Source organism: Doryrhamphus excisus, unplaced genomic scaffold, assembly GCF_037039965.1.
Source record: "Doryrhamphus excisus strain RoL-2023G ecotype Guam unplaced genomic scaffold, RoL_Dexc_Guam_v1.1 HiC_scaffold_24, whole genome shotgun sequence".
NCBI lineage: Eukaryota > Metazoa > Chordata > Actinopteri > Syngnathiformes > Syngnathidae > Doryrhamphus > Doryrhamphus excisus.
This window is the reverse complement of record NW_027621862.1, coordinates 4,103,781-4,131,750: the sequence shown is the minus strand read 5'-3', so window position 1 is coordinate 4,131,750 and position 27,970 is coordinate 4,103,781. Positions and strand designations below refer to the sequence as shown.

The 27,970-nt window shown below is 37.6% G+C and overlaps 4 protein-coding genes and 2 long non-coding RNA genes across 6 annotated transcripts; all 6 read right to left on the bottom strand.

The window, feature by feature from the left end:
* Positions 1-3,250: 3,250 nt before the first annotated feature.
* Positions 3,251-6,182, bottom strand: LOC131109600 (progestin and adipoQ receptor family member 4). The gene is made up of 3 exons (XM_058061769.2): positions 5,870-6,182; positions 3,925-4,143; positions 3,251-3,820 (listed from the first exon to the last, which is right to left on the bottom strand). The coding sequence occupies exons 1-3, from the start codon at positions 6,078-6,080 to the stop codon at positions 3,387-3,389; spliced, it is 864 nt and encodes a 287-aa protein (XP_057917752.2). The 5' UTR covers positions 6,081-6,182; the 3' UTR covers positions 3,251-3,386.
* Positions 6,183-7,866: 1,684 nt separating this feature from the next.
* Positions 7,867-12,614, bottom strand: LOC144895267 (uncharacterized). Its single transcript, XM_078788849.1, has 10 exons — positions 12,550-12,614; positions 12,420-12,482; positions 12,259-12,336; positions 12,137-12,196; positions 11,065-11,136; positions 10,948-11,004; positions 10,752-10,814; positions 10,639-10,680; positions 9,528-9,758; positions 7,867-8,372 (listed from the first exon to the last, which is right to left on the bottom strand). Exons 1-10 carry the CDS (start codon positions 12,578-12,580, stop codon positions 8,152-8,154), a joined length of 918 nt encoding a protein of 305 aa, XP_078644975.1. The 5' UTR covers positions 12,581-12,614; the 3' UTR covers positions 7,867-8,151.
* A 1,032-nt stretch (positions 12,615-13,646) lies between these two features.
* Positions 13,647-20,521, bottom strand: LOC131110019 (uncharacterized). The gene is made up of 15 exons (XM_078788848.1): positions 20,482-20,521; positions 20,001-20,414; positions 17,623-17,733; positions 17,329-17,382; positions 16,150-16,200; positions 15,566-15,625; positions 15,457-15,495; positions 15,335-15,382; positions 14,897-14,935; positions 14,745-14,792; positions 14,596-14,661; positions 13,980-14,045; positions 13,848-13,895; positions 13,719-13,766; positions 13,647-13,657 (listed from the first exon to the last, which is right to left on the bottom strand). The coding sequence occupies exons 2-15, from the start codon at positions 20,401-20,403 to the stop codon at positions 13,647-13,649; spliced, it is 1,092 nt and encodes a 363-aa protein (XP_078644974.1). The 5' UTR covers positions 20,404-20,414; positions 20,482-20,521.
* Positions 20,522-20,599: 78 nt separating this feature from the next.
* On the bottom strand, positions 20,600-20,918 carry LOC144895263 (uncharacterized). The gene is made up of 3 exons (XR_013625765.1): positions 20,872-20,918; positions 20,752-20,805; positions 20,600-20,672 (listed from the first exon to the last, which is right to left on the bottom strand). It is a non-coding gene; the product is annotated as an uncharacterized LOC144895263 (long non-coding RNA).
* A 187-nt stretch (positions 20,919-21,105) lies between these two features.
* LOC144895266 (uncharacterized) lies at positions 21,106-25,053 on the bottom strand. Its single transcript, XM_078788847.1, has 10 exons — positions 25,029-25,053; positions 24,850-24,885; positions 24,006-24,062; positions 23,882-23,926; positions 23,066-23,110; positions 22,917-22,973; positions 22,765-22,833; positions 21,366-21,446; positions 21,230-21,280; positions 21,106-21,149 (listed from the first exon to the last, which is right to left on the bottom strand). The coding sequence occupies exons 1-10, from the start codon at positions 25,051-25,053 to the stop codon at positions 21,106-21,108; spliced, it is 510 nt and encodes a 169-aa protein (XP_078644973.1).
* Positions 25,054-25,185: 132 nt separating this feature from the next.
* LOC144895244 (uncharacterized) lies at positions 25,186-27,395 on the bottom strand. The gene is made up of 3 exons (XR_013625735.1): positions 27,295-27,395; positions 25,402-25,455; positions 25,186-25,331 (listed from the first exon to the last, which is right to left on the bottom strand). It is a non-coding gene; the product is annotated as an uncharacterized LOC144895244 (long non-coding RNA).
* Positions 27,396-27,970: the final 575 nt, after the last annotated feature.

Here is a 27,970-nt window from a genome sequence, read left to right as displayed (position 1 = left end):
CTCTACCGACTGTGTATTGCTGTCATACTGGTGAAATTTGCCCGATTTGGGAAAACATTTTAGAATTATCATCTTTATCCCTTAAATTAGCGTGAGGTTGTGTGTATGAGGGTACATATACAGAATATATTAAGAGTGCAACAATACACAAAATTCACGGTTCGGATAGATACTCTTAAATTTAGAATTTTATAGAATTTGGTCATGGTTTTATTTCATTTGAACATGCATCAGATTACAATTGAATGCATCACATAATCAGTTCACAGTTCCACATGTCCAAAAGGAGTAGGAAGAAGCAAAGCTTATTAAATCCTACCCCTCCATCTGGTACTTTTACAATCAGTAACTGTTACATTTGTTCACTTCCTGCTTTCCTAATAGTTTTTTATTTTTAAATGAAAAATTAAAAAAAAAATGTCATTTGTTCACTTCCTGCTTTCCTAATATAGTTTAATTAGTTTTTTTGTTTATTTTTTAATAAAAAAATGTAATTGAATTTTTTAATTTAAAATTTTAAATGTTTAATTTTTTTAATTGTAAATTTTTATTTTTTAATTTTTACATTTGTCACGTACCAAAGTACGAGGTGATATTGAAGATGAACTATATCAGCAGGTTGAAGTATTTGTGATTTTAGACAGAGTTAGTATGTTCTCTGTAGGCGGCATTATGAATTATCCTTACTAATGGAGCATGAAGACGATGCATTCAGGGGCTTACAAATCTTACAAAATCAGTAACTGTTACATTTATTCACTTCCTGCTTTCTTACTCCAAAAAATGCATATTAAGCAAATGTGTCTTGGCCTAAATTTAGCATCCAAATGTTCCAAATGAAATAAACTAAACTTTAGGTGTCACTAGTACCACGCATCAGACTTCATCGCCAACGACAGCAGTTTATTTTATATTTTATCTCACAACAATACAGTAAGTCATCGTGACACGTCATTTCCTGTCATTTATTGAAATGCAAACATGTCTTAAATTGCTTGCATCTAATATATTGGGTAATTAAAAAAAAGGGACTATAGGGGTGTTATTTCATGTATGGGGGCTCTAATGGTAAAAATCTTATTTAGGAAGTCAGATGTTTATGTTCCAAGTGTTTGCTTTTATAGTTATTACCCCATATTTTTCACCTTAAAAGTACAGTTCTGCTGCACACACCAAGAACCTTAAGCAAGACCTACAAACGCACCATGTAATATAAAAATTAATTAATCAGATGACGATCCAAGTGGTGAGTTCTTAGTAGCGGAGTAATTATAAAGCATTAAAAACTTACAAAACGAATGCTACACCATATCCATTGTCTGGGGGTACATTACAAGACAGGTGGTTAAAAGTAGCTGTCGCTCGGTTGGTGTTAATGGCTGTCTAAATGACCCCGGTAAAGTTTATTTTTGTCCATTTCCAGGTGTTTTCAGCGTAAATGCGTTGTCGGGTTGCTTTGATGCATTTCCACCGACGGAGTTTAGCATTGTGTGACGCTTGGGACATTTTTTTTCTTTTTAATCCACCTTGCTCATGAGCAACATTTAATCCAAAAACTGCCCCCAAACACCAAATCTAAAGAATGGTGGTTGAGCAACATCAGGATAGGCATTAGCCATGTTTCAATGAGGTAGATTGCACGTGGCTATGACGGTGGGAGGCGGAGCTCAGTGGCTCTGCTTGACAATGCGACCTAAGCCAGAGTAGTCGATCGCAGATACACTGAGCTTTCGGCACAGAGCGAAGTTGAGTATTGTTCGATACCGGGGTGATGAAAAGAAAATGAATGAATAAATAAATGAATCAAATAAAATAAATATAAATTAAAATAAATATAAATTAAAACAAAATAAAACTAAACAAAATCAGGAAAGCAGGAAGTGAACAACTGTAACAGTTACTGATTGTAAACTGAACCCTCGAAAGTGAGTACTTTGGTAATGACTTAATACTAACAACATTTAGTAAAGATAAGTCACCTCGTACTTCGATATGTGACAAAAATAAACAAAAAAAATTTAAAAATTAAAAAACAAACTTAGAAAAGCAGGAAGTGAACAAATGTAAGTTACTGATTGTAAATTGAACCCTTGAGCGTGAGTACTTTGGTAATGACTTAATACTAACAACTTTTAGTAAAGATAAGTCACTTCGTACTTTGATATGTGACAAAAATAAATAATAAAAAAATTAAAACAAAATTAGGAAAGCAGGAAGTGAACAAATGTAACAGTTACTGATTGTAAATTGAACCCTTGAGCGTGAGTACTTTGGTAATGACTTAATACTAACAACTTTTAGTAAAGAGAAGTCACTTCGTACTTCGATATGTGACAAAAATAAATAAAAAAATTGAAAAACAAACTTGGGAAAGCAGGAAGTGAACAAATGTAAGTTACTGATTGGAAATTGAACCCTTGAGCGTGAGTACTTTGGTAATGACTTAATACTAACAACATTTAGTAAAGATAAGTCACCTCGTACTTCGATATGTGACAAAAATAAAAAAATTAAAAAACTTAGAAAAGCAGGAAGTGAACAAATGTAAGTTACTGATTGTAAATTGAACCCTTGAGCGTGAGTACTTTGGTAATGACTTAATACTAACAACTTTTAGTAAAGATAAAGTCACCTCGTACTTCGATATGACAAAAATAAATAAAAAATTAAAACAAACTTAGGAAAGCAGGAAGTGAACAAATGTAAGTTACTGATTGGAAATTGAACCCTTGAGCGTGAGTACTTTGGTAATGACTTAATACTAACAACATTTAGTAAAGATAAGTCACCTCGTACTTTGGTACGTGCAAAAATAAATTTAAAAAATAATTAAAATTTTAAAATAAAAAATATATATATTAGGAAAGCAGGAAGTGAACAAATGTAACAGTTACTGATTGTAAAAGTACCAGATGGAGGGGTAGGATTTAATAAGCTTTGCTTCTTCCTACTCCTTTTGGACATGTGGAACTGTGAACTGATTATGTGATGCATTCAATTGTAATCTGATGCATGTTCAAATGAAATAAAACCATTACCATAGTTGGGTACAATGTGTATTGAACGGCTCAATGCAGATCCACGTATGGTTGCACCCATTTTGTGTGTGTGTGTAATAAAACAGTTTTTATGTTGTTGGCAATCATTTGCTTTCTCAGGACCTAATATGCATGTTATGGAAATTATGAGGAATTCATTTTGGGGAAGTCAAATGTGTTTAAGTGTAAAATAAGCCAATACCACACTGGAATCAGATGTAAAAATATATTATTTATGCTATTCAAAATAAAACTTAAACATGGTCACGCAGATTTAACACTAAGTTGTCCCTTTTTGCCTCCAGGGCAAAGTGCAATTTAATAAATAGTCTAGTTCTAAAAACAGGTTCACTGAGTAGGACACTGGTAGTTCTTAACCCAGGTGAGATCCTCCAGAGTCCCCCAGTGCATGTAAATGATGCCACAAATAACCATGACATGCATGATCTGGTGGCTGTTTCCCCAGTTGTCAAACAGACCTGGACTGAAGCGTTCGGGTATCTGGATTATATTCACTACACCCCCCAGGACAGCCAGAGTGTCCATGATGACAAAGAGCCGCAGAGAGTGGGGGCTGCCCACTCCACTGCCGTAGACCCGGAACAGGAAGAGGCTGAAACGGAACAGGACCTGCCACACGAAGGCCCGCAGACGCAGGATATTTGTGCGGGCTGTGGTGGCGCAGTAGATGCTGTAGGCTGACAGGAAGACGTAGGCCAACATGGCGACCTGCCGTACGGTCGGGAAGCACAGGAGCGTGATGTGGATGATTGGAAGAGCACCTAATGATAAAAATAGTTTCATAATTGGCTGGGAGAAATCACATGATCCATCATATTTGAGGTCCATTAAGATTAACCCCCCCCCCCCGCACACACACACTTACCCAAACTGTTGACCAAGCAGACCCCAAACATGTCCAGCGACAGCAAGGCATCATACACGTGCTCCCCACCCACATGGTTCATGAACACGTGGTAGACCACAGAACCCACAGTGGGACTTAAGCAGGCCAGGTAGTGGACCACACCAATCCAGATACTGTCAACATCTCTCCATGGGATACTGAAGGGCAGCAGTACCAGGAAGAGGAAGAAGGGGATACCTGGAGAAGTTGAGAAGATTGGTGTTCATTTCTTTGGACTGCATTGGAACCAAGACGGCACACATGAGTTGATACCCTTTTCATTCCTTGCAGTAAGAGTGTTAGAACTAATTAACTTAGGGGATGGTGAGGGACAAAATGGTCATGGTTTGATTTCATTTGAACATGCATCAGATTACAATTGAATGCATCCCATAATCAGTTCAGTTCCACATGTCCAAAAGGAGTAGGAAGAAGCAAAGCTTATTAAATCCTACCACTCCATCTGGTACTTTTACAATCAGTAACTGTTACATTTGTTCACTTCCTGCTTTCATAATATAATTTAAGTTTTTTTATTTAATTAAAAAAAATGTTTTTAATTGTTTTTTAAAAAAAAAAATTTTTTAATGGTTTAATCAGTAACTGTTACATTTGTTCACTTCCTGCTTTCCTAATAATTTAGTTTTAATTTTTAAATTTATTTTTGTCACATACCAAAGTACGAGGTGACTTATCTTTACTAAAAGTTGTTAGTATTAAGTCATGACCAAAGTACTCACGCTCAGGGTTCAATTTACAATCAGTAACTGTTACATTTGTTCACTTTCTGCTTTCCTAATAGTTTTTTTTTTAATTTTAAAATAAAAAAAATGTTTAATTTATTTTTGTCACATACCGAAGTACGAGGTGATTTATCTTTAGTAAAAGTTGTTAGTATTAAGTCACTACCAAAGAATTTGCGCTCGAGGGTTCAATTTACAACCAGTAACTGTTACATTTGTTCACTTCCTGCTTTCCTAATAGTTTTTTTAATTTTTAAAATTTTTTTAAATTTTGCAATTTTTTAAAATTTGTCACATACCGAGGTATGTACGAGATGAGTGAATCAATCAGTAACTGTTACATTTGTTCACTTCCTGCTTTCCTAATAGTTTGTTTTTAATTTTGCAATTTTTTTAAATTTATTTTTGTCATATACCGAAGTACGAGGTGACTTATCTTTACTAAAAGTTGTTAGTATTAAGTCATTACCAAAGTACTCACGCTTGAGGGTTCAATTTACAATCAGTAACTGTTACATTTGTTCACTTCCTGCTTTCCTAATATAGTTTAATAATTGTTTTTTGTTTAAGTAAAAAAAATAATTGAATTATTTTTTTAAATGTTACATTTTTTTATTTAAAATTTTTATTTTTAAATTTTTAGTCACGTACCGAAGTACGAGGTGATCTAGAAGATGAACTATATCTTGAAGTTGAAGTATTTGTGAGTTTAGAAATAAGGAGTTAGTATGTTCTCTGTAGGCGGCATTATGAATTATCCTTACTAATGGAGCATGAAGACGATGCATTCAGGGGTTTACAAATCTTGGGATGCTTGGCACCTTAACATTGCTTGCTGCAACCCAGAAAAAGCAAATCGATTGCTAAAACTGAGCACTCTTTAAAAACCACATTAAATTGCCAATTGTGCAGTTAGATGTAGACATTTCTACAAATTAGCATTGCATTATAAAACATGAAGCCACGCAGTCAGCTGATAAAGAGCCAATTAACAGCAGGATATTTCCAGGACAGGGATTCCCAGGGAGGATTACGGCTAATACCCCATATCCTCATTACACAGCTCTATCAAGTCAGCTTTCAAAATGGCCACAAGTGAGAGTACAAGCGGGCATGTGCAGCAAGTTGGGGAGGAAAAAAAAAAAAAATGGATGCATGTTTACAAAGAAAAAGTTCCTTACCATGAGTGTAGATGTTTCCCAGTTCATTGTGCATGTAAAACAGGCTCTGGAGACACTCCTGAGCAGTGGACATCGGACGGTAGCCCGTCAGGACATATTTGTTAAACTGAAGATGCGACGGGGTTTTGGTCAAGTCCAACAACCTCGGCCCTTTGCTAATCATCATAAAAAAATAAATAAAAAAAAAAAACCTAGTAGCAGAGTTCAACATCCTAAGAAAGGCCACGGAGTACCACAGTGAGGCGGGCGGAGACCTCCGCAACCGTCAGCCATCCCTCCACAGGTAACTGCCGCAGGAAACAAGCAACCTGTAGCTCTGGTTGAGTGGCATGCTTGCAGTCCGACCAATCAGCACGTCCTTCTTACTCTTAAGGATAAAGCTGCGGTAATCCTGGAAAACTGCCATGCGCACTACTGCATCCGACTGGCGTCTTAGCAAATAAATCCATCACACCGTCTCAAATTGTATTATAACTGATGTGCATGTTTCAGAATGGAGTTGCAGTGTGACTTTAGTCCATCAAACACGGTACATTAGCGTGCTTGCCACCAGTAGTCATTTTCCTATGCAAAACAAGTTGCTCATTAATAGTTTGAGTTTTTGTAAATTTATTTTATTTTATTTATTAATATTTTATTTCATTTATTATTTTATTAATTTATTTTATTTATTAATATTTTATTTTATTTTTATACTTTATCTACTTTTATTATTATTTATTTACTTTAAACAGTGCTATACATGGAGCAGTGGAGATGCCAATTTCCCTGAGGGAATCCCGAAGGGATTAATATTAATATTAAGTATTCTGTCTGTCAGACAAAGGTATGATTCAAATTATCAGAAATTTAATTTGAGAAAACTAAAAAAAATGCATGTAACAAATTACAGCAATTTAATTACTTTATAATAAAGTAATATCTATACTTGTAATAGTAAAAATTATTTTTTTCCAAAATGAAAAATTAAGTTGTAACAAAGGGTAAAAATTGTTTAGTCTTTGGTTATGAATTATATTTTTTGTATGAATGCAGTTTGTCTTAAGGTCAAAAATGTATTCCAAATAAATAAAAATGTATGGTTTCAACCACGTCATGAAATTTAATTTGAGAAAAACTAATCTAGGTGTAACAAATTACAGTAATTCTAAAAAGTTGATCAAAGTATTTTTTTTCAGTGTAGACATGTATATGTAAGTGCAGGATAGGCTTTATATTATATTCTTTTACACTTTACTTTTATTATTATTTATTTACTTTAAACAGTGCTATACATAGCAGTAGAGATGCCAATTTCCCCGAGGGAATCCCAAAGGGATTAATTAAGTATTCTGTCTGTCTGACAAAGGTATAATTAAAATTATACTTTGTACTGCATCAGAAATTTAATTTGAGAACTAAAAAAAATGCATGTAACAAATTACAGCAATTCAATTAGTTTATAACAAAGTAAAATCTATACTTATATGTAATAGTAAAAATTGTTTTTATCCAAAATGAAAAATTTAGTTGTAACAAAGGATAAAAATTGTTTAGTATTTGTTATTAATTATATTTTTACTTTGTATGAATGCAGTTTCTTTGTCTTAAGGTAAAAAATATATTCAAAATAAATAAAAATTCAACCACTTAAATTTAGAGAAAAAAATAAATTCAGGTGTAACAAATTACAGTATTTTTTTTATGTTGAGCCAAAATATTTTTTTCAGTGTAGACATGTATATACGTATAAGTGCAGGATAGACTGAAGTTACAGGGTGCATTAAACTGTATACAGCCCTCAGTCCAAAATGATCGCCGTTTTGTGGTCAACTAGGGCCTATTAGTCCATAAAAATGCATATTAAGCAAATGCGTCTTGGCCTAAATTTAGCATCCAAATGTTCCAAATGAAATAAACTAAAGACGAGGTGTCACTAGTACCACGCATCAGACTTCATCGCCAACGACAGCAGTTTATTTTATAATATTTTATCTCACAATACAGTAAGTCATCATAACACGTCATTTGTCATTTATTGAAACGCAAGCACGAGCCTTAAATTGCTTGCATCTAATATATTTGGTAATTTAAAAAGTGACTATAGGGGTGTTATTTCATGTATGGGGGCTCTAATGGTAAAGATCTTATTCAGGAAGTCAGATGTTTTCTATGTTCCTACTGTGAAAATATTCAGTTTAAACTACTTTGCAGGAATTCATTTACTGTGGTCGGCTGCGGAACCAATTAACAGCGATAAAAAAGGGATTACTGTACATATAATACACAAAAACATTAAATGTCTAAAACGTTAAAAGACTGATGGGGATTAGATTCAATATACAACAGTGATGAAAACATACAATGACAGAGGAAGGAGTCATTAACCTGTGTGGAACAGAAAAAAAAAAAGTACAACGATGAGCAAAATCAGAAATTTGTATGTCTCGTGTGCCTTTGTTCTTACCCTTGTAGCCACTGTTCCCAAAGAAGCCATTCAAATCATGATTAGCATTTTTGGACCCTGAAGACAAAAGTAAATAAGTTATGGAAAAGATGGTTATTTTCCTAGGATTCATAACGTAGCAAATTGTACACTCGACTGACAAGCATTTGCCTAGGTTTTTGTAGACGCATGTATTAGTTACATAATGCAGAATTATAAAGTATGTGGAATCAAACTATGGAATGGATTGAGTAAGACCCTCAAACAATGCACAACGATGAGCCAATTCAAGAAACAATACAAGCAGTTGATGTTTGCTAAATACAAGGATGAAGAGTCTTGAACCAGTCATGATGTGCTATATATATATATATATATCACTATATTGACACTTACTATGGTACCCATTATGTCATTGGATGCTCATATCATCTGGTACTTCGGTACGGGACAAATAAATATATATATTTTTTTAAATTAAAAAAATAAATAAAACAGGCTCTGTAGACACTCCTGAGCAGTGGACATCGGACGGTAGCCCGTCAGGACATAGCTGTTAAACTGAAGATGCGAAGGGGTTTTGGTCAAGTCCAACCACCTTGGCCCTTTGCGAACCATCAAAAAAAAAAAACAAAAAAAATTAAAATAATAAAATAAAATTAGGAAAGCAGGAAGTGAATCAGTAACTGTTACATTTGTTCACTTCCTGCTTTCCTAAGTTTTAATTTTACTTTATTTTTTATTCAATTTTTAAATTTTATTTTAATTTTTTATTTATTTTATTTTTAATTTTATTTATTTTTTCTTTTATTTTATTTGTATAATTATTTTATTTATATATATATTTTTTTTTTCAAGTAATAATAAAAATTTATAAAATAAATAAAAATAAAATAAAATTAGGAAAGCAGGGAGTGAACAAATGTAACAGTTACTGATTGTAAAAGTACCAGATGGAGGGGTAGGATTTAATAAGCTTTGCTTCTTCCTACTCCTTTTAGACATGTGGAACTGTGAACTGATTATGGGATGCACTCAACTGTAATCTGATGCATGTTCAAATGAAATAAAACCATTACCATAAAGATTGTGTATTCTTCCATTCAATTGGATGTTGAAGTCGGAGTTCTTGTAAATCCAGTACATAATGATGCGCCTAAGTGAATACGCTGGACCCCTCCCTTTTAATTAGCCACGTATACCATTACGTGTGTAACTACTAATAGTACTTGCCTTGAGGGTGAAAATGCAGTTTGAGGTGCTGCTGGATGTGGATCTGACGTGGCAGCTGCTCCGCTTCATCCGGCTGCTCCGACTCCCGTGCCTGATTCTGTCCGGCGCCTGTGGAATCATAAATGAGGCCGCCGGCGCCCGTGAGATCGGAGGAAAGGTCATCTGTTCCACCAGGCGTGAGAGAAGAGTCCACGGCGGAACTGGGAGTGGGCGCCGCAGGTAGAGAGACAACTTTGGAGAGAAAAGGGAAGAAAGTTTGTCTCATCATTACATTACTTCCTTGTTGTGGTTTTGGAATGGTAATGGTTTTATTTCATTTGAACATGCATCAGATTACAATTGAATGCATCCCATAATCAGTTCACAGTTCCACATGTCCAAAAGGAGTAGGAAGAAGCAAAGCTTATTAAATCCTACCCCTCCATCTGGTACTTTTACAATCAGTAACTGTTACATTTGTTCACTTCCTGCTTTCCTAATATAGTTGAAGTTTTTTTTGTTTTTGTCCCGAAACCAAGCAGACCGAACTATAGCATTGCTGCTATGAATGATAATAATACTGTTGTAAATTCCCTCTTTTCCCTCATAATGTAATGTTTACTACAGGCACTGTTCAGGGCAGACTTGGGTTTGCACCAGACAACTTGCGGGGAAACTAAGCGGTCCTCGGTAGGACCACAGCTAGCCATTCAGTACGTCAGAAGGCCTGCTCTTGTACGGTATATGTCATGGAAATGGTTTTATTTCATTTGAACATGCATCAGATTACAATTGAATGCATCACATAATCAGTTCACAGTTCCACATGTCCAAAAGGAGTAGGAAGAAGCAAAGCTTATTAAATCCTACCCCTCCATCTGGTACTTTTACAATCAGTAACTGTTACATTTGTTCACTTCCTGCTTTCCTATAAGTTGTTTTTTTATTTTATTTTCATGTATTTTATTAATTTTTATTATCTTTTAAATATTTTTATTATTTATTTATTTATATTGTTTATATTTTTTATCACGTACCGAAGTACGAGGTGATATAACAATCCAATGACATAATTGGTACCATAGTAAGTGTCAATATAGTGATATACGTAGCACATCATGAATGGTTTTACCTTCAGGCTGCAGTTTGCTTCCACTTATGTAGCCCACATTTTCTGGAATTAAACCATGAAAGCATTACCCCACTACACTGGAGGAAGAAAAAAAAAAAATGTTGGTCACCTACCAAATTTATTATTTGCCAACCCCTCGCCTTCGCCTGCTCGTGAAGACCTTGGAACACCTTCCACTGAGAGGAGTAAACCAGAAAGAGTAACAAGGAAAAAAATAATAAAATAGTAAATAACAAATAATTTTAAGTTAAATACATTTACACTTTGATTCCATGTTGCAGTGGGGATGCATGATGTACTGCATAGTACCTGTTTTGCTTTCAGACGCCGATTCAAGAGCCTGGCTCAGGGGGGCTCCTTGGTTATCTGTTAAAAAAAACAATATGTAGAAATAAATCACGATAAATCATAGAAATTGAAACACACCGTATTTCTCAGCAGGCTTTCCTTCCACGCCAAGTCCAACACCTTGTGGCACATAGGAACCATCACTGCCATCTTGGTAAACAGAAATAGGTTACTGTAAGTTAGAGTACTCAAAGACGCTTTACAGTAGAGAAAGCATAGCATAGCTTTTAGAAAAATTACCCACCCCTAGTACGTATGTTTTACTGAAGTGTTAAAAATCTTTCCTAGCTAGTTTGATAATGCTAGCATAGCTTTTAGAAAAATTACCCACCCCTAGTACGTATGTTTTACTGAAGTGTTAAAAATCTTTCCTAGCTAGTTTGATAATGCTAGCATAGCTTTTAGAAAAATTACCCACCCCTAGTACGTATGTTTTACTGAAGTGTTGAAAATCTTTCCTAGCTAGTTTGATAATGCTAGCATAGCTTTTAGAAAAATTACCCACCCCTAGTACGTATGTTTTACTGAGGTGTTGAAAATCTTTCCTAGCTAGTTTGATGATAATGCTTGCATAGCTTTTAGAAAAAAATATCACCCAACCCTAGTACGTATGTTTTACTGAGGTGTTGAAAATCTTTCCTAGCTAGTTTGATGATAATGCTAGCATAGCTTTTGGAAAAAATATTACCCAACCCTAGTACATACGTATGTTTGAGGTGTTGAAAATCTTTCCTAGCTAGTTTGATGATAATGCTAGCATAGCGTTTAGAAGAAATTACCCACCCCTAGTACGTATGTTTTACTGAGGTGTTGAAAATCTTTCCTAGCTAGTTTGATGATAATGCTAGCATAGTGTTGAGAAAAAATATCACCCAACCCTAATGGTCTGTTTTGTTCTAATGGTTACTTCAAGACGTCTCTCAATGGTAAGTAGCTTTAATATTTTAGCATTTTCTACAGCATCGGTAACCAAATGTGACCACAAATTCTGGTGTAGTCTGGGATGGCGAGGTTGCGGATGAGCGGGGATGGACTGAGGGTGTCACTGTCGAGTTTGAGACAGAAGTTATGAGTGGATGTTGTGATGTTTTTGTGACCAATGATGATATCTGATATAATCATATCAGGTGTCCTGGTTGGCGGATCTTACCGTAATTCACACTTGGTCCGAATCCAAGCGGTCCTGACTGATATGTTGAGCCAACTGGACCTGAATGAAACCGTAAGACAACTCAGAATGCTTTTTTACATGCACAGTCAAGGTTTAGTTACCATAATTGCCAGTGCTGGGAGACTTGACCTGAGGCCCAAATCTGACTGGCTGAGCTTCATGGGGCATTCTTCCATAACCTGCATAAACAATAGCCCCCGGGACCAAAATGACATTAAAAACATTGTGTATGTCAACACAAAAACTAACACTAAACACTTACCATACTTGCCAGCCATTTTTCCATTAGTGCCAAAACCAAGGAGGTTGGGAAAGCCGCCATATCCTGAGCAAAGCAGACGTTCAATACCATGCCACTTATGTATATTGTCTAGCTGGTGCGTCACACTGACCATATTGTCCTGCTACTGGAAGCCCACCCATACTGGCACCACCTACAATTACATTAAATATGGATTTTCCTGTTTATGTCCTGATACTTTGATGTAAATAGTTACCTTATGCTTCGTTGTAGCATAGATTGACGAACATAAAACACATTTGGTATTCATTTTCAGACCAACTAAGGGAAATGGGATCATTTCCCAGCACTTTGCCGCAGCAGTTGTTGGGAATGCAATCACAGGATCACATCACAGGGCACAACTTCAAAAGGAAAACTGTACTTTTTTTTAACCATCCACAATCCTTATGCATATTTCCCTTTTCTGTACATAAAGAAATACCACTGAGGTGGATCTCACCCTGTTTTACAGAGTGTTTTCCTCTCACATTACAAAAACATGAATGTGAATGGTTGTTTGTCTATATGTGCCCTGTGATTGGCTGGCCACCAGACCAGGGTGTACCCCACCTCTCGGCTGAAGACAGCTGGGATAGGCTCCATCACGCACTGCGACCCTCGTGAGGATAAGTGGTAGAAAATGAATGAATGAATGAGCGAGCTCCTGGCAGTTTTGTGTTAGTTTAGCGATTTCTGAGTGTCAGTGAATGCGACATGTGCCTAAACAGTGTGTGTGTATTCACTTCAATGTTCCCAACCGATGGACACAAGGCAACTGCGCAAAACCTTGACGGTAACATTAATGGCAATAAGGAGTGAATAAATGTTAAAAATAAGCCTGGGCTGCAAGGCGGACGAGTGGTTAGCATGCAGACCCAAGTTCAATTCTGCCCTGGGCCATCTCTGTGTGGAGTTTGCATGTTCTCCCCGTGCATGCGTGGGTTTTCTCCGGGTACTCCGGTTTCCTCCCACATTCCAAAAACATGCTAGGTTAATTGGCGACTCCAAATTGTCCATAAGTGTCCATAGGTATGAATGTGAGTGTGAATGGTTGTTTGTCACCAGTCCAGGGTGTACCCCACCTCTCGCTTGAAGACACCTCCAGCCCCGCAACCCTCGTGAGGACAACCAGTAAAAAATGAATGAATGAATGAATCAGGCGACTTCTAGGACAGCCACCCCCCTCCAAAAAAGTACAGTTTTCCTTTAAAGTACACCTGAGAGAATGCAAGAGCTTATAGGTGTCAATCTGAGCATTATTTCTACTAAAAAAAGTACCATGTTTTCCAGCCTTTACATCAGCAGCAGGCCCATAAATGTCATAGCCTGCATGACAAATCGACAAATGTTGGAATGTCAGGACCAAAAAGAAACAGTATAGTGAAAATTTAAGACCGTCAAACATACCATAATTTCCTACCAAGGGGTTGCTACCAAACTGCAGTCCACCAATGCCTGATCAGGACGACACAAAAGATGGAAGACCTGATTTTTATTGACCGCATGTGTGGGAGAAAAAAAAAGTGCAACCAAACTCACCATACTTGGCGTTTGCTTTCTCTGTACCCATCCCAGTCTGACCACCATAAGGTAAGCCATCCATTCCTGACAACACAGAGAAATGTAATATAAAAAAAAATATTCATTATACATAATGCACAACGATGAGCCAATTCAAGAAACAATACAAGCAGTTGATGTTTGCTAAATACAAGGATGAAGAGTCTTGAACCAGTCATGATGTGCTATATATATATATCACTATATTGACACTTACTATGGTACCCATTATTTCATTGGATGGTCATATCACCTCATACTTCGGTACGTGACAAAAAATTAAAAATACAAAAAAAATTGAAATACATTGAAAAACCCTTACATTATATTAGGAAAGCAATAAAAATACAAATACAAAATTAAAAATGAAAACAAAAAATTTACAAAAAAAACCCTTAAACTATATTAGGAAAGCAGGAAGTGAACAAATGTAACAGTTACTGATTGTAAAAGTACCAGATGGAGGGGTAGGATTTAATAAGCTTTGCTTCTTCCTACTCCTTTTGGACATGTGGAACTGTGAACTGATTATGGGATGCATTCAATTGTAATCTGATGCATGTTCAAATGAAATAAAACCATTACCATTACGTACCATGAATGAGGCCTTGCTTTCCATTAAGACCAAGACCAGCTGATTGTGGCTGTGGATGACTCGCTCCTGAAGTATTACAAAAATAAATACACAAAACACACGTCTCCATATGCTCCATATTCAAATTTAACCCCATAATAAAATCTTACCATCTAGTCCAGCTGTGGCACCAGCGTAAGGAACCTGCATGCCACCACCTGCAGGGGAGAAAAAAAAAAAAAGTGGAACACCCAAAAATTCCAGTTCTGTGCCAAACTTAGTTGCTCACTCAGTGACGTCTAAACTTGCCGTTTTGCCGTACCTGATTTTGCATCTGCTGTAGGAACACCTTGGCCAAGACCTGGAGATGTTTCAACATTTTTGTATTAAGTTGTGGACTCCTGTAGATGAGCTACGCACGATAACACGCACGGCAAGCTTTCTAGATCTTCCGGAATTGAAGCACCAGCTGTATTTCCTTGGATTTCCAAAACTATGTTTTAATTTATTCCACCCAGAACCTTCCTCCAGTTGCCCACTTTGCTGTAACTGGTCACACTACGAAGCGCTCCTGATGACTTTGGACTACTGCCGAACCTCATTTTATTATCTTATCAGTATAGGAGTTCATGAGCTGCTAGCTGAAGAACCCCTGACTTACCATGTATGAACTCTGCGTTTAGCAAGTGCAGACAATCTTGACGTTAAATAAATCAAGACAAATCAAAAAGGTCGTTAAGCGGATCATTATGTTGCTTACTAGCATAGCTGGGCTGTACACCACCAGCACCATATGCCTTCGGAAAGCCTGCAAAATAAACAGCAACCTCCTCAGTGAGCTACAACCATGTTCACATAAAAAGATAAAGCACCTAAACCTACCTGCTTTGGAATTGACACCATCACTATAACCTGCATTTCCTGTAAATACAATAGGGCTCATTAATAACATGTGCATTACCTGTATAGTGGTGTATGGGTGAATGCGCACCTGCGTAAGAGTTTCCTTCTCCGTAGCCAGTTCCACCAAGGTAAGCTCCTTGTCTGTAACCTGATGGTATTAATTCATTGTTTAAGTATGGTATGTAAAGTGTTTACCGACTTTGCTGCTGGGGCTTGATATCCAAGGCACATCCCCCAAGATGACTGAAGGCTGGATTAAGCCTGTTTTATGCTTTCCGCATAAGCGAGGTCTGTGCGGACAAATGTCATTTTCACGCACACGCCCCCTCGAGTAGTGGTGCGAAAATGACGTCATCTGTCCTCAAGGACGTTGTGGAAAGCATAACGCAGGCTTTACTGTAAGCCTGTACTTTATAGGAGTGCAACAATCTATTTGCATTGACGATACAAATACATATTCTATAGAGGGGTCACAAACTGAACCGTGAATTTTATGCATTGTTGCACCCGATACTTTAGTGTACGTGTCAGTTGGAAAATAATTACCAGCGCCATATCCATTTCTAGGAGCAGTATAGCCTCCTGCACCATAACCTTTAAATACATAGCAAGCAAAGTAAATACACAGCATTTTGCAATTTGCAAAGACTGAGCAGTAGAGGGTTGACTTACCATTGGGATTAGCACCAAATCGGTTTGCAACACCAGCTCCTGCTCCCAAACCTGAGAGCAAACATTTGAGATGTGAACCCAAGAATAAAAAAATGTTTTTAAGTGTTTGTAGAATTCATACCTTTGGTGTGCGAGCCTGCTGATGCTCCAGCATTATAGCCTTAAATTGGGGGGATATTACAATTAAAAATGTCATCTATATTCATATGCAACATTTGGCTAAACATTTTAGTATGGTCACATGGTAATGATTAAATATTTGGATTTTACCTGGTCTAGGTATTTTCATCCACTGCCCACTTGCACCTCCCGGGCCACAGTCTAGAACATAGAGGCATTTATAATATTGCATATTATCTGACTGACCACATTATAAAGCAGTGATTCCAACCATTGTACTGTGGAACCAGCTAGGAGACCCGAGTTCAATACCCGGGCACTCCGGTTTCCTCCCACATTACAAAAACATGCTAGGTTAATTGGCGACTCCAAATTGTCCATAGGTATGAATGTGAGTGTGAATGGTTGTTTGTCTATATGTGCCATGTGATTGGCTGGCCACCAGTCCAGGGTGTACCCCGCCTCTCGCCCGAAGACAGGCGGGATAGGCTCCAGCACCCCCAGCGACCCTCGTGAGGAAAAGCGGTAGAAAATGAATGAATGAATGATCTGTAGACTCCTATAGAGCAGCTACACACAATAACCAACACAGAAAACTTTCTAGAGCTTCCAGAATCCGCACCTATTTCAGCTGTATTTCTTTGGATTTGGGTCAGTTGGGTACATCTCAGCTGCTTTTTGTGCTGGATGGAAAGTCTGTCAGAATAGTAAACCATTCCTTCTTCACTCATGTTCCTCTTTATAAAGCTGAGAATTACATTTTTTTCTGGCTGGCGACCAGTCCAGTGTGTACCCCGCCTCTCGCCAAAGACAGCTGGGATAGGCTCCAGCACCCCCGCGACCCGCATGAGGAAAAGCAGTAGAAAATGAATGAATGCACTGTGGAACACTCTTCCATGAGAAAACCTGTGGTGCTGCTGGAAATTATCCAGTTTCACTTAATCGTTTTAATGCATCCTAGTTAATCTAGCTACCATTCACACAACAAATTAAAAAGGGACAGTTTGGATTTTTTTTTTACATCCCCATCACTAGTGTAGTGCATCAACAATGACTTACCAGGTTTGGTTGCTTTGGCTCCTTGCCCCTTAGCGTTTAAAACTCCTCCATTCTCTAAAATTGAGAGGAATAATACATTAGAGCTTCAATGGTCCAACATTGCATTTATACAACATGGTAAATACGTTTTACTATGGAAACACTTGAGTTGCACTCCATGCACACCGAGGTGAAGATCCAAACAAATGAAAGTGTATTAACATATGGTATTGGATGTTAAATGCAACAAATACCACACAAGTGAAGATACCAACATGCACTACAGCACATCTATTAAGGATCTATTTTGTTTACCAATTGACCCAATTTCCCCTGAAGGGACACCTTTCACCCCCAGCTTGTCAGGTCTTGTCTCAGGCTCCAGATTCTTGACTTCCTCTTCCAGGGGTGTGTGAACTGGTGTTCCTTCAGGAAAAAGGGATGTTCTCAGAACTTGTAGCTGGAACAGCACACCCCTTGACAGTTGTTGCCAACCTAAACATAGTATCTGTCTCTGCACGTTTTTGTTCAGGCATCAAGCCTGGAGATCATTCAACATTGGAGCAGATTTGGAGCTTTGTGCTTCCCAACGTGATAGTGGCATAGAGCCGAGTGGGGTGCATGTAAATCCGGGGTACACAAGTTGTGATAAGGGAATGCCTGAATAAAAATAATAAAACTGTGCCTAAAATTCACAATTACAAATGTGCCTGAACACGTCACGACAAAAGGACAACAGAGCAGAAAGGAGACAGCATGGAGTTGTTCATTGCCGTGTCCGTTATATGAAAAAAAAAAAAAATTCATTTACAGTATATTTCCAATCCAATCAAAATGTGACAAAGCAAAACAAATTTTACCCAGAATTATTTTTAAATTAAATGCTGTTTCATATTTTAAGATGAAAAAAGTTTGATGATTAAATGTGCAGGAGCAGGAAGTACATGGCTTCAAGTCAAATATCTGAAACTACACGATTGTAAAAAAAAAAAAAAAAAAAGTTAGTGAACCATTGGCATGGAGGGATATACTGTAGATCAGGGGTCACCAACGCTGTGCCCGCGGGCGCCCATGTGCACCACTTAAGGCGCCCGCGAGGCATCTTCTAAAAATAGCACTGGTCACAAATTGTCAGTTATTTTGTACTTTAAAATTTTTAATCAGAATTGCTTACATTAATGTATTTTTTTTAATCGTCTTATAACATCAAAAATTAAAACAAAAATATTTTATAACAAACTCTTACCTCAAGTCAAAGTTCATGTGTGCGCACGTGTCCGCTCACCGCTTTTCTGATATAGTGCAGCGGTGATGAGGAGTTAGCTTACTCGTGCAGTTTAGCCCCCAAAAACATGGCAAAGGACTTACATTTTCCACAGTGATTGGGAGGAAGAATTTTGGGAGGAATCATTTTGAAGAAAAATGATATATATATAGCACATCATGACTGGTTCAAGACTCTTCATCCTTGTATTTAGCAAACATCAACTGCTTGTATTGTTTCTTGAATTGGCTCGTCGTTGTGCATTGTTTGAGGGTCTTACTCAATCCATTCCATAGTTTGATTCCACATACTGAAATGCTATGGCTTTTTAACGTAGTCCTAGCATAGAAGTGTTTCAAATGTACTTCTTCCCTGAGATCATATTTCTCCTCTCTTGTAGAGAAGTATTGGATGACATTTTTAGCTAATTGGTTATTTTTAGCCTTATGCATTATTTTAGCTGTTTGAAGATGAACTATATCAGCAAGTTGAAGTATTTGTCATTTTAGAAATAAGGAGTTAGTATGTTCTCTGTAGGCGGCATTATGAATTATCCTTACTGACCTTTTTTGCAGTACATTTAGCGAGTGAAGATTGCTTTTATAGTTATTAGCCCATATTTCCACACAATAAGTAAGATATGGTAGAACCAGAGAGCAATAAAGAGTGTGGAGTGATTTCTGATTGAGAACAAGTTTTACTTTGTTCAATATTGAAATATTTCTGGCCACCTTTTGTATATAGTATATATGAGGTACACGATTGTAAAAAAAAAAAGTTAGTGAACCATTTGCATGGAGGGATATACTGTAGTGCAGCGGTGATGAGTTAGCTTACTTGTGCAGTTCAGCCCCCAAAAACATGGCAGAAAAGCGAAAAAGGACTTACATTTTCCACAGTGATTGGGAGGAAGAATTTTTTGAAGAAAAATGTATGCGTCTTATTTGCGGGACGGCTGTTGCAATACCAAAGCGGCACAATGTGGAGAGACACTTCAAAACTTGCCACGAAAGGTTCAATGCGAGCTACCCACCCGGCAGCGCATAAAGGACAGAAAAGGCCCATTTGTTAAAGGCAGCTTTGGACAAACAAAGGACTTTCACTAGGCAGGTGGAAAAAAAAAAATCACAGAAAGGTGTTCCCTCTGACTTTCAAATATGTGAGCACATAAATAAATGTTTCTTGTTAAAAAATATGTTTTTGTTACCATTATTGTGGAAAATAATTAACATTGATATGTGAGCAGTCGCTTCACATAGTGTTACTACTACTATTCTATTTGTTCTCATTACTAAAAAAAGTGATCCGTGCAGTTTTGTCATTTTGGAAGTTCACCGCAAACTGGTCATGTAGCCCTTCATACCCCTGCTGTAAATGTTGGTATAATCGGTTGAGAATCAGCAACCAGGAAGTAGACGGCGGTACGTACCTTGAGGAAGGGCTGCAGGCGTCTCTCCTGCCAGGATGTAACCCCCTGCTGGTGCGCCAGCTTTCAGGCGCTTGTCTTGCGGACCGAGGAACGCTGATCCAGGAGCGGGTTCCCCTTCTAGCTTAGACTCTTTGTGCTGAGGGAACACTGGCCCCTGCTCTGGAATACCCTGAGGCAACGGCTGCTTGTAGCTTTTCCCTTGCGGCACTGGTGAGGGCAATCTTCGGTACTGGTCTTGGGTCACCAGAACGAGGCCGCCACTTGTGGGCTCAGGCCCAGGAAGCATATCGCCACCTATGATCGGGCGATGAGGGGTACCCTCCTGTGATGCTGAGCTTGGTTGCTGCGGCGACAGAACATCCCCTTTCAGACCTTCTCCATTTGGAGCCTTTCCATACGGCATCTGGCCATAACCTGAGAACCATACAATATTATTCTGTGTACAGTCTGGATACAGGAGACGGCATGCATGCACACCTACCAGAGTTAGCTGCTTTAGCTAATTGTGCACCAGAACCACCATAGCCTGGGATATAGTGGAGCCAAATTCAGATTTAGTCCAGTTTGGATATTATAGCACAAAAAAATAAAGAATCCGACCTTGTCCAGGTGAAACAGCTCCAACTCCTTTGGTGTGCTGAGGGATCGAGCCTGCACCAAGTCCTCCATATCCTACAAAGTGGTTTATATTGATTAGAATGTGTACATAAAACAATGTGGTACATCCTTTATGAATATAGATGAAATGCACCATTGAGTTTACTTCCGGATCCTCCAAGTGCTGCAGCATTTCCAAATCTAGAGCCTGTCAAAAGCACAGATGTTATCACCGCACTGCGTATTTACAGGCGTACATAACCGCGGGGGTCACCATTGGGTTTGGATCCATATCCTTTAACACCACCAGCACCAGCTCCAGCTCCAAAGCCTTGAACCAAAAATAAACATTTGTTTAGGTGCGTGGTTATGCAGCAACAATATTGGAGATAAAATATATAATTCAGTACCATTGGGGGCGCCTCCATAGCCATGAGGAACAGCTCCATTTCCATAACCTTAAAATAATCCAAAGATTGGATTTACTGGTAATTTGTGAATACATTTGTCAACTACATGATGTATTGGTACCTCCTCTGTTTGCAGCATATCCTAGAAAACAGACAATGCCAGCATGTTACTCATTGTAACACTCATGACATTAGGGACACCAGCACAATTTAATGGCTTACCAATCGGGGAACCACGTTGTCTGTTGTGCACATCTCCTGCAGCGCCGTATCCTGAAGATTGAATTCGGTGTCAGACAGTTGATTTATAGCTTAATAGTGGTGGATTTTTTTTTTTTTTTTTTTTTTTAGGACCAACCTTGTTTGGGTCCTTTCGTACCACCATTTCCATACCGAGGTCCCAGACCCATACGAGCACTGCCGTGACCACTGTTGTAACCTTAAGATACAATGTAATGGTAATGGTTTTATTTCATTTGGACATGCATCAGATTACAATTGAATGCATCACATAATCAGTTCACAGTTCCACATGTCCAAAAGGAGAAGGAAGAAGCAAAGCTTATTAAATCCTACCCCAACATCTGGTACTTTTACAATCAGTAATTGTTACATTTGTTCACTTCCTGCTTTCCTAATATAGTTTAAGGTTTTTTTTGTATTTTTTTTTTTTTGTCACGTACCAAAGTACGAGGTCATATGACCATACAATGACATAATGGGTACCATAGTAACTGTCAATATAGTGATATATATGGTACAATACAACAGTATTTTATGGTACATTTGTTCACTTCCTGCTTTCCTAATATAGTTTAAGTTTTTTTTATTTAAATTTTTTGTCACATACCGAAGTACGAGGTGATACGACCATCCAATGCCATAATGGGTACCATAGTAAGTGTCAATATAGTGATATATATATAGCACATCATGACTGGTTCAAGACTCTTCATCCTTGTATTTAGCAAACATCAACTGCTTGTATTGTTTCTTGAATTGGCTCATCGTTGTGCATTGTTTGAGGGTCTTACTCAATCCATTCCATAGTTTGATTCCACATACTGAAATGCTATGGCTTTTTAACGTAGTCCTAGCATAGAAGTGTTTCAAATGTACTTCTTCCCTGAGATCATATTTCTCCTCTCTTGTAGAGAAGTATTGGATGACATTTTTAGCTAATTGGTTATTTTTAGCCTTATGCATTTTAGCTGTTTGAAGATGAACTATATCAGCAAGTTGAAGTATTTGTGAGTTTAGAAATAAGGAGTTAGTATGTTCTCTGTAGGCGGCATTATGAATTATCCTTACTGGCCTTTTTTGCAGTACATTTAGCGAGTGAAGATTGTTTTTATAGTTATTAGCCCATATTTCCACACAATAAGTAAGATATAGTAGAACCAGAGAGCAATAAAGAGTGTGGAGTGGTTTCTGATTGAGAACAAATTTTGCTTTGTTCAATATTGAAATATTTCTGGCGACTTTATGTTGTATATTTGTAATATGAGGTTTCCAGTTCATATTTTCATCTATTGTGATCCCCAGAAATTTATTTTCGTTCACCCTTTCAATGTCCACACCGTCTATTTGCATTTGCTGGTGCGTGTCCTTTCTGCTGTTACCTGTTACAATGTAGTCTAAGTCATTGCAGCGTCAAAGGCCAATGATTGCCCCACATAACGATTATTGCATGCGTTGGAAGAGCGAATAAAAACATGATTCCAGATGTATTAGCGTATGGTAAAGCATCAATTTACCCTTGCCCTGGTTCCTTGCCAACTGAGGCACGCCCTGACCTTGGGAGGCTCCCATCCCTGCACCAAGACCTTGTTTATGTCAAACAAATGCACACATACAACTAAGTTAGTTTTGAATTGCGTTCACCCAAAAAGAGTGTGGTTCAATTTACCTGCTCCATAGTATGGTCGACTATATCCTTTAAGTCTATTTCCAAGGCTCCCCATGACTGTAAAATATGATGGAAAAGATAATAAAAAAAAGAACTGCATTCGCACATATGGGAATACACAGGTCACAAGTTGGCTTTGTCGTGATTACCATTGTTTCCAGCTCCATTCAGTACACCGTTTGGTGCTCCGTGTCCTAGCAAAAAGGAGAATTTGGAAGTGTTAATTCCAACTGCAACTGTATGGCTGTAATTCTGTTTACTATCATGGTTCATGTCTTTATTGTTTCATTTCAGTGATATCATCTCCATTGGGACCCTTAGCCATCATTGACATTTAACTGATGCAGTCCTGTTTGTCACTCTTATGGGAATTGCTATTGCTGCTGTTTTTGTCTCTCTCTCTCTACCGTCTTCTCCAAATTCACATAACAAAAACATCAAATAAAATGTCATAGTACAGGGACGTGGTAGCTTGCGCCTTTCCTGACACAGAGCAAATCTGTCTAGCATGTAAGGGCATTTAGATCAAAAATATTATCTGCCCCAATGGCTGGACGGGATACAAAAAAAGGAAGTGTTAATTCCAAATAAAACTTCAGTGTTGTCATATTGTTTGTTTTGCAGCATAAAAAAATCATCCATCCATTTAAAATGGATGGTAAAAATGTTGATCCCTCAAAAAGATGTCCATGTCCAAGATGTCCAAATCTTTTGGCCTGTGTCTAACTACATTTCACATTCTGTTGAATTTTTACCAGTGCTTTAGAGCACACTTGGCAATATGATGTGGCCTTTTCCACATTTGAAAAAGTAAAAAATTATTTCAAAAAGTTAAAAAAAGAAAATGCTAAAATGTCTGCAACAACTAACTATAGAATCACATTGTACACGGCATTGGATCATTTTTCTTTCATCTAAAATGCAGTATATCATATACTCAGAAGACATCATCAGTAGTCACTCACCATTTGGTTTAGCTCCATTTCCACCAAGAGCACCGGCACCATAACCTAAAAATAAAACATTATGTTTATTACCTGGCTGTGAAATATCCTCACAACAGTAACTGCATAAAACCTGTAAATATACCATTCATTGGGCCTTTGTTTGCATTGCGGTTGGTTCCAGCAACAGCACCTCCGTAACCTGTGTAAAGACACCAAGAGTTCAATGACTACTAGTAGAGTAATCATATGGAAAAAAAGTGTTACATTGCCTTTGTTCCCATGTCCACCAAAGGCACCAGCATGAGCTCCATAGCCTGCAATGCAAATATGTTCAATTAAAGACCATACAAATGTTTATGATGAATGAGAATCATACCGTTGCCTTTCAAAAAAAAAAAAATACAAAAAACTTACAAGTAAAATGTCCTATTTCTATACAGTACTTGCTACATCATATGTAAAATAAGAAACTAGTTTGTCATCACACCAAATTGAATGTCAATATATACATCACCGACTGAATGCATAATGTAACAAGAGATAAACCTTTAAAAAAAAGAAAACTTAAAGTAAAATGTCCTATTTCTATACAGTACTTTAAAAAAAAAAAAATAAATTAAAAAAAATGGCCCAAGTGGTTATTTTAGCCCATTATAGAAAACCACACTTAAACCAATGCAAATATATTCAATTAAAAAGACTGTACAAATGTTTACGATGAATGAGAATCCTACCGTTTCCTTTCATTGGCTGTTGATTGGTTGGGCCAGCTTGACTGCCATATCCTGCAACAAATGCATTCAAGTGTCACTACAATAATTCCACAACTTGTAGGAACTGGTTTATACCAGAATTCGGACATGGTACCATTATATTTAGCGCCATTTCCGTTGGGTAAAGTTGCTGGATTTCCTCCTATAAAAAAATAAATAATCAGTGAAAGCTCGAACCATTTTTTTCTAAATATCTACCTTTTGGTCTCTCACCTGAACCCCTCACGGCGCCATTTGTTGGTGCATAGCCTTAAAAATAAGATAGGAATTAGTAGAGGACAGTGTATATCAATTAACATTTTTATGTTAATATGCTAAATTATAGCCAGTGACAAATTTCCACTTTTAGTCCCTAAGGGCAGGTGATAAAATAAGCACTTGACAGTAGACACCTTTATTTCCTGCTCCATTGGCCATTCCGGCAGCTGCTCCATAGCCTTCAGTGTAAAAAAAAAAAATAATAATAATTAATTATGAGCAATACCACTTAAATGACATATTGACTCACCAACTCCTTTATTGGGGTGTACACCGTATACATTATGTGCGCCCATTGGTGACCCTACACCTTAGAAACATAAGAGTGATGCATGTCTGGTGTTAAATAAAAAAATAAAACATTGTGACAGTTAATCTTAAACCTTTAGATGGCATCAGCATTCTTCTAACCCCTCCGCCATTGTGAGGTCTCCTTCCTGAAATGACGCCATTATAGCTTTAAATAAAACAGTGTTTTCGATCTCATGTGCACAGATGGTGACTGACCGTTAAAATGCGGTGCTTGGCCGTTGGCGCCTCCTGATACTCCAGCTCCATAACCTTCAACACATTACATATTATTATTTTAAACTATGCATTAGTTGGAAGCACAGAATTGGAAAGATGGCGTACAAAAGATATATGCAGAATTAATGCAAACTAGACTCCATTGTCGTGCCGCGGTTCTTTGGGCCATAGATTAAAATTCTTTGTTGAACCGAGGATGGTCAATGGAGTGACTGTGTACAAGCAGTAAATCCCATTCTTTGGCGTCTTCACAGTACCATGTTAAATTTAGACGCCTGCTGCCACCCAAGCTCCACTGCCTTTGATTTCCGAGTATATGCAGCCTGACCGCAAGGGGGGGGATGGGGGAGAAAAAACAGAATATATGGCTCATGGACAACACTGGGGCGGTTGCTAAGATTTCAGGTTAACAGGATCGTTTGAAATTTGACAGGCATACCAGAGCATTCGAAAAGACATTCATCTCATCCTGTCTGTTGGCACCTGCAACTAGGGTGCACCACTCGTGCACGCTACAAGGCTGCGGCTGCAAGTGTGTTTGAATGAATGAATGAATGAAGCGCACAGGAAGTGATCCTTTTTGACAGCATGTCAACATGTAAAAAAAAAAAAAAAAAAAAAATATTCAGAAGCAAGGGTTTGGAGCGCTAACTGCCATGGACGGGTTCGAACCCGTCAGTAGTCATTAAAATTTACATACAAAAAATACCTACATTATATGTAAAATAAGAAAATAGTTTGTCATCACACCAAATTGAATGTCAATATATACATCACTGGCTGAATATTAAGTAATAGGCACTCATGCATAATGTAACAAGATACAAGAGATGGAATAAAACATTTAAAAAAAAAAAAACAAACTTACAAGTAAAACGTCCCATTTCTATACAGTACTTGCTACATTCATTCATTCATTTTCTACCGCTTTTTCCTCACGAGGGTCGCGGGGGTGCTGGAGCCTATCCCAGCTGTCTTCGGACACCCTGGACTGGTGGCCAGCCAATCACAGGGCACATATAGACAAACAACCATTCACACTCTCATTCATACCTATGGACAATTTGGAGTCGCCAATTAACCTAGCATGTTTTTGGAATGTGGGAGGAAACCGGAGTACCCGGAGAAATCCCACGCATGCACGGGGAGAACATGTAAACTCCACACAGAGATGGCTGAGGGTGGAATTGAACCCTGGTCTCCAAGCTGTGAGGTCTGCGTGCGCCAAATTGAATGTCAATACATCAGCTGAATATTAAGCAATAGGCACTCATGTATAATGTAACAAGATACAAGAGATGGAAAAACCTTTTAAAAAATAAATAAAACTTAAAGTAAAATGTCCTATTTCTATACTGTACTTAAAAAAGTATCAAAAAGTTGTTTAAAAAAAATAAAATTGGTTATTTTAGCCCATTATAGAAAACCATACTTAAACCACATGCATCAATAAAATTAGAACCATGAGATTTTCCACCGCTCAAACTAGAAAAAAAATCAAAATTAAATTTTCCACAAAAGCGGGAATTTAAACAATTCAAAACCTACCTGTTTAAATCTGTTTTTAATGTCTAACTTTTTATCTTAACTTTTTTTTAGCTCTGAATGAATGTATGGATATTGTATTTTAATGCATCTTTTACTCTGTTTTTACTCTATTTTTATTTTTTTCTCTACTGTAAAGCGTCTTTGAGTAATCTGAAAAGCGCTATACAAATAAAATTTATTATTATTAAAAACATTTGAAGATTTTGACATCTACTTGTATAGAGTTCCTTACACCAAGTACATCCACCGGTCATACTGACCACAATTCAAACATGAGTTCCAAGTATGTTAGGTGATATTAGTTTTTATTTTATTTTTACTCACCCCCAGTGCGCACACATTGCACCAACCACAAGATCAGCAAACTCTGAAACAGCAAGCGTCCCTCCATGACGGACCTGAAAAAAATAATTTACAAAAAAAAAAAAGTATGAAGAGTTGAAGATGAGTGGCCAACATCGCCTGATGGTGAGGGTCTCTTATACACTCCGGCTGCAGGTGTCCGTCCGTCCCTCCCTCCAGTCTTCCACCCATCACCCACTTAATCCACACTGGAGTTGTAGACACACAGACAAACATACACACAAAGTGACTAATTGGGCAATTAAAGCACATTAACACTGGAGAGAAAGTTGGTGAAGCAAAGAGAGACTGTTTGGGCAGCTCTTAAGCATCTTTTCTGTAAAAGGTTTGATGAATCGAACATCAGACATGACATCACTGGAGTGTCCAGTAAAAACTAATGACCCACGGAAACCATGATCCGAGTTTCCATGGTGTCAACCTATGCACTTACAACAACTAGGTAACTTCCATGTTTTAAAAAAGCTAAAAAGGAACTTCAAAAAAGGGAAAAAGAAAAAAAAAAGGACAGATCTCACCTTTAACTTAGATTCCTCACTCAAAGTCCAAATCCTCCTCTTATGAGGTCAAGGAGAGGTTAACGTCTCACCTCCAGGTCCACCCAGACCTCTCACATACTTGGCTTCTGCACACCCAG

What these genes read in the sequence shown, in the direction of transcription:
- LOC131109600 (XM_058061769.2), bottom strand. Translation starts at nt 6,080, where the DNA reads ATGTTGAACTCTGCTACTAGGTTTTTTTTTTTTATTTATTTTTTTATG. An exon ending in GGGAAACATCTACACTCATG is followed by an intron (nt 4,144 to 5,869) that starts GTAAGGAACTTT and finishes CAACTTCTCCAG; the next exon opens with GTATCCCCTTCTTCCTCTTC. An exon ending in CTGCTTGGTCAACAGTTTGG is followed by an intron (nt 3,821 to 3,924) that starts GTAAGTGTGTGT and finishes TTTTATCATTAG; the next exon opens with GTGCTCTTCCAATCATCCAC.
- LOC144895267 (XM_078788849.1), bottom strand. Translation starts at nt 12,580, where the DNA reads ATGGGTGGGCTTCCAGTAGCAGGACAATATG. An exon ending in AAAAATGGCTGGCAAGTATG is followed by an intron (nt 12,337 to 12,419) that starts GTAAGTGTTTAG and finishes TTGTTTATGCAG; the next exon opens with GTTATGGAAGAATGCCCCAT. An exon ending in AAAGCCTGCTGAGAAATACG is followed by an intron (nt 11,005 to 11,064) that starts GTGTGTTTCAAT and finishes TTTTTTTAACAG; the next exon opens with ATAACCAAGGAGCCCCCCTG.
- LOC131110019 (XM_078788848.1), bottom strand. Translation starts at nt 20,403, where the DNA reads ATGCCGTATGGAAAGGCTCCAAATGGAGAAGGTCTGAAAGGGGATGTT. An exon ending in TGTACAGCCCAGCTATGCTA is followed by an intron (nt 14,936 to 15,334) that starts GTAAGCAACATA and finishes AAACATCTCCAG; the next exon opens with GTCTTGGCCAAGGTGTTCCT. An exon ending in CCCCTTGGTAGGAAATTATG is followed by an intron (nt 13,767 to 13,847) that starts GTATGTTTGACG and finishes TTTGTCATGCAG; the next exon opens with GCTATGACATTTATGGGCCT.
- LOC144895266 (XM_078788847.1), bottom strand. Translation starts at nt 25,053, where the DNA reads ATGGCCAATGGAGCAGGAAATAAAG. An exon ending in TGGCGCCGTGAGGGGTTCAG is followed by an intron (nt 24,063 to 24,849) that starts GTGAGAGACCAA and finishes GTCTTTACACAG; the next exon opens with GTTACGGAGGTGCTGTTGCT. An exon ending in AAATGGAGCTAAACCAAATG is followed by an intron (nt 23,111 to 23,881) that starts GTGAGTGACTAC and finishes CCTTTTTGCTAG; the next exon opens with GACACGGAGCACCAAACGGT.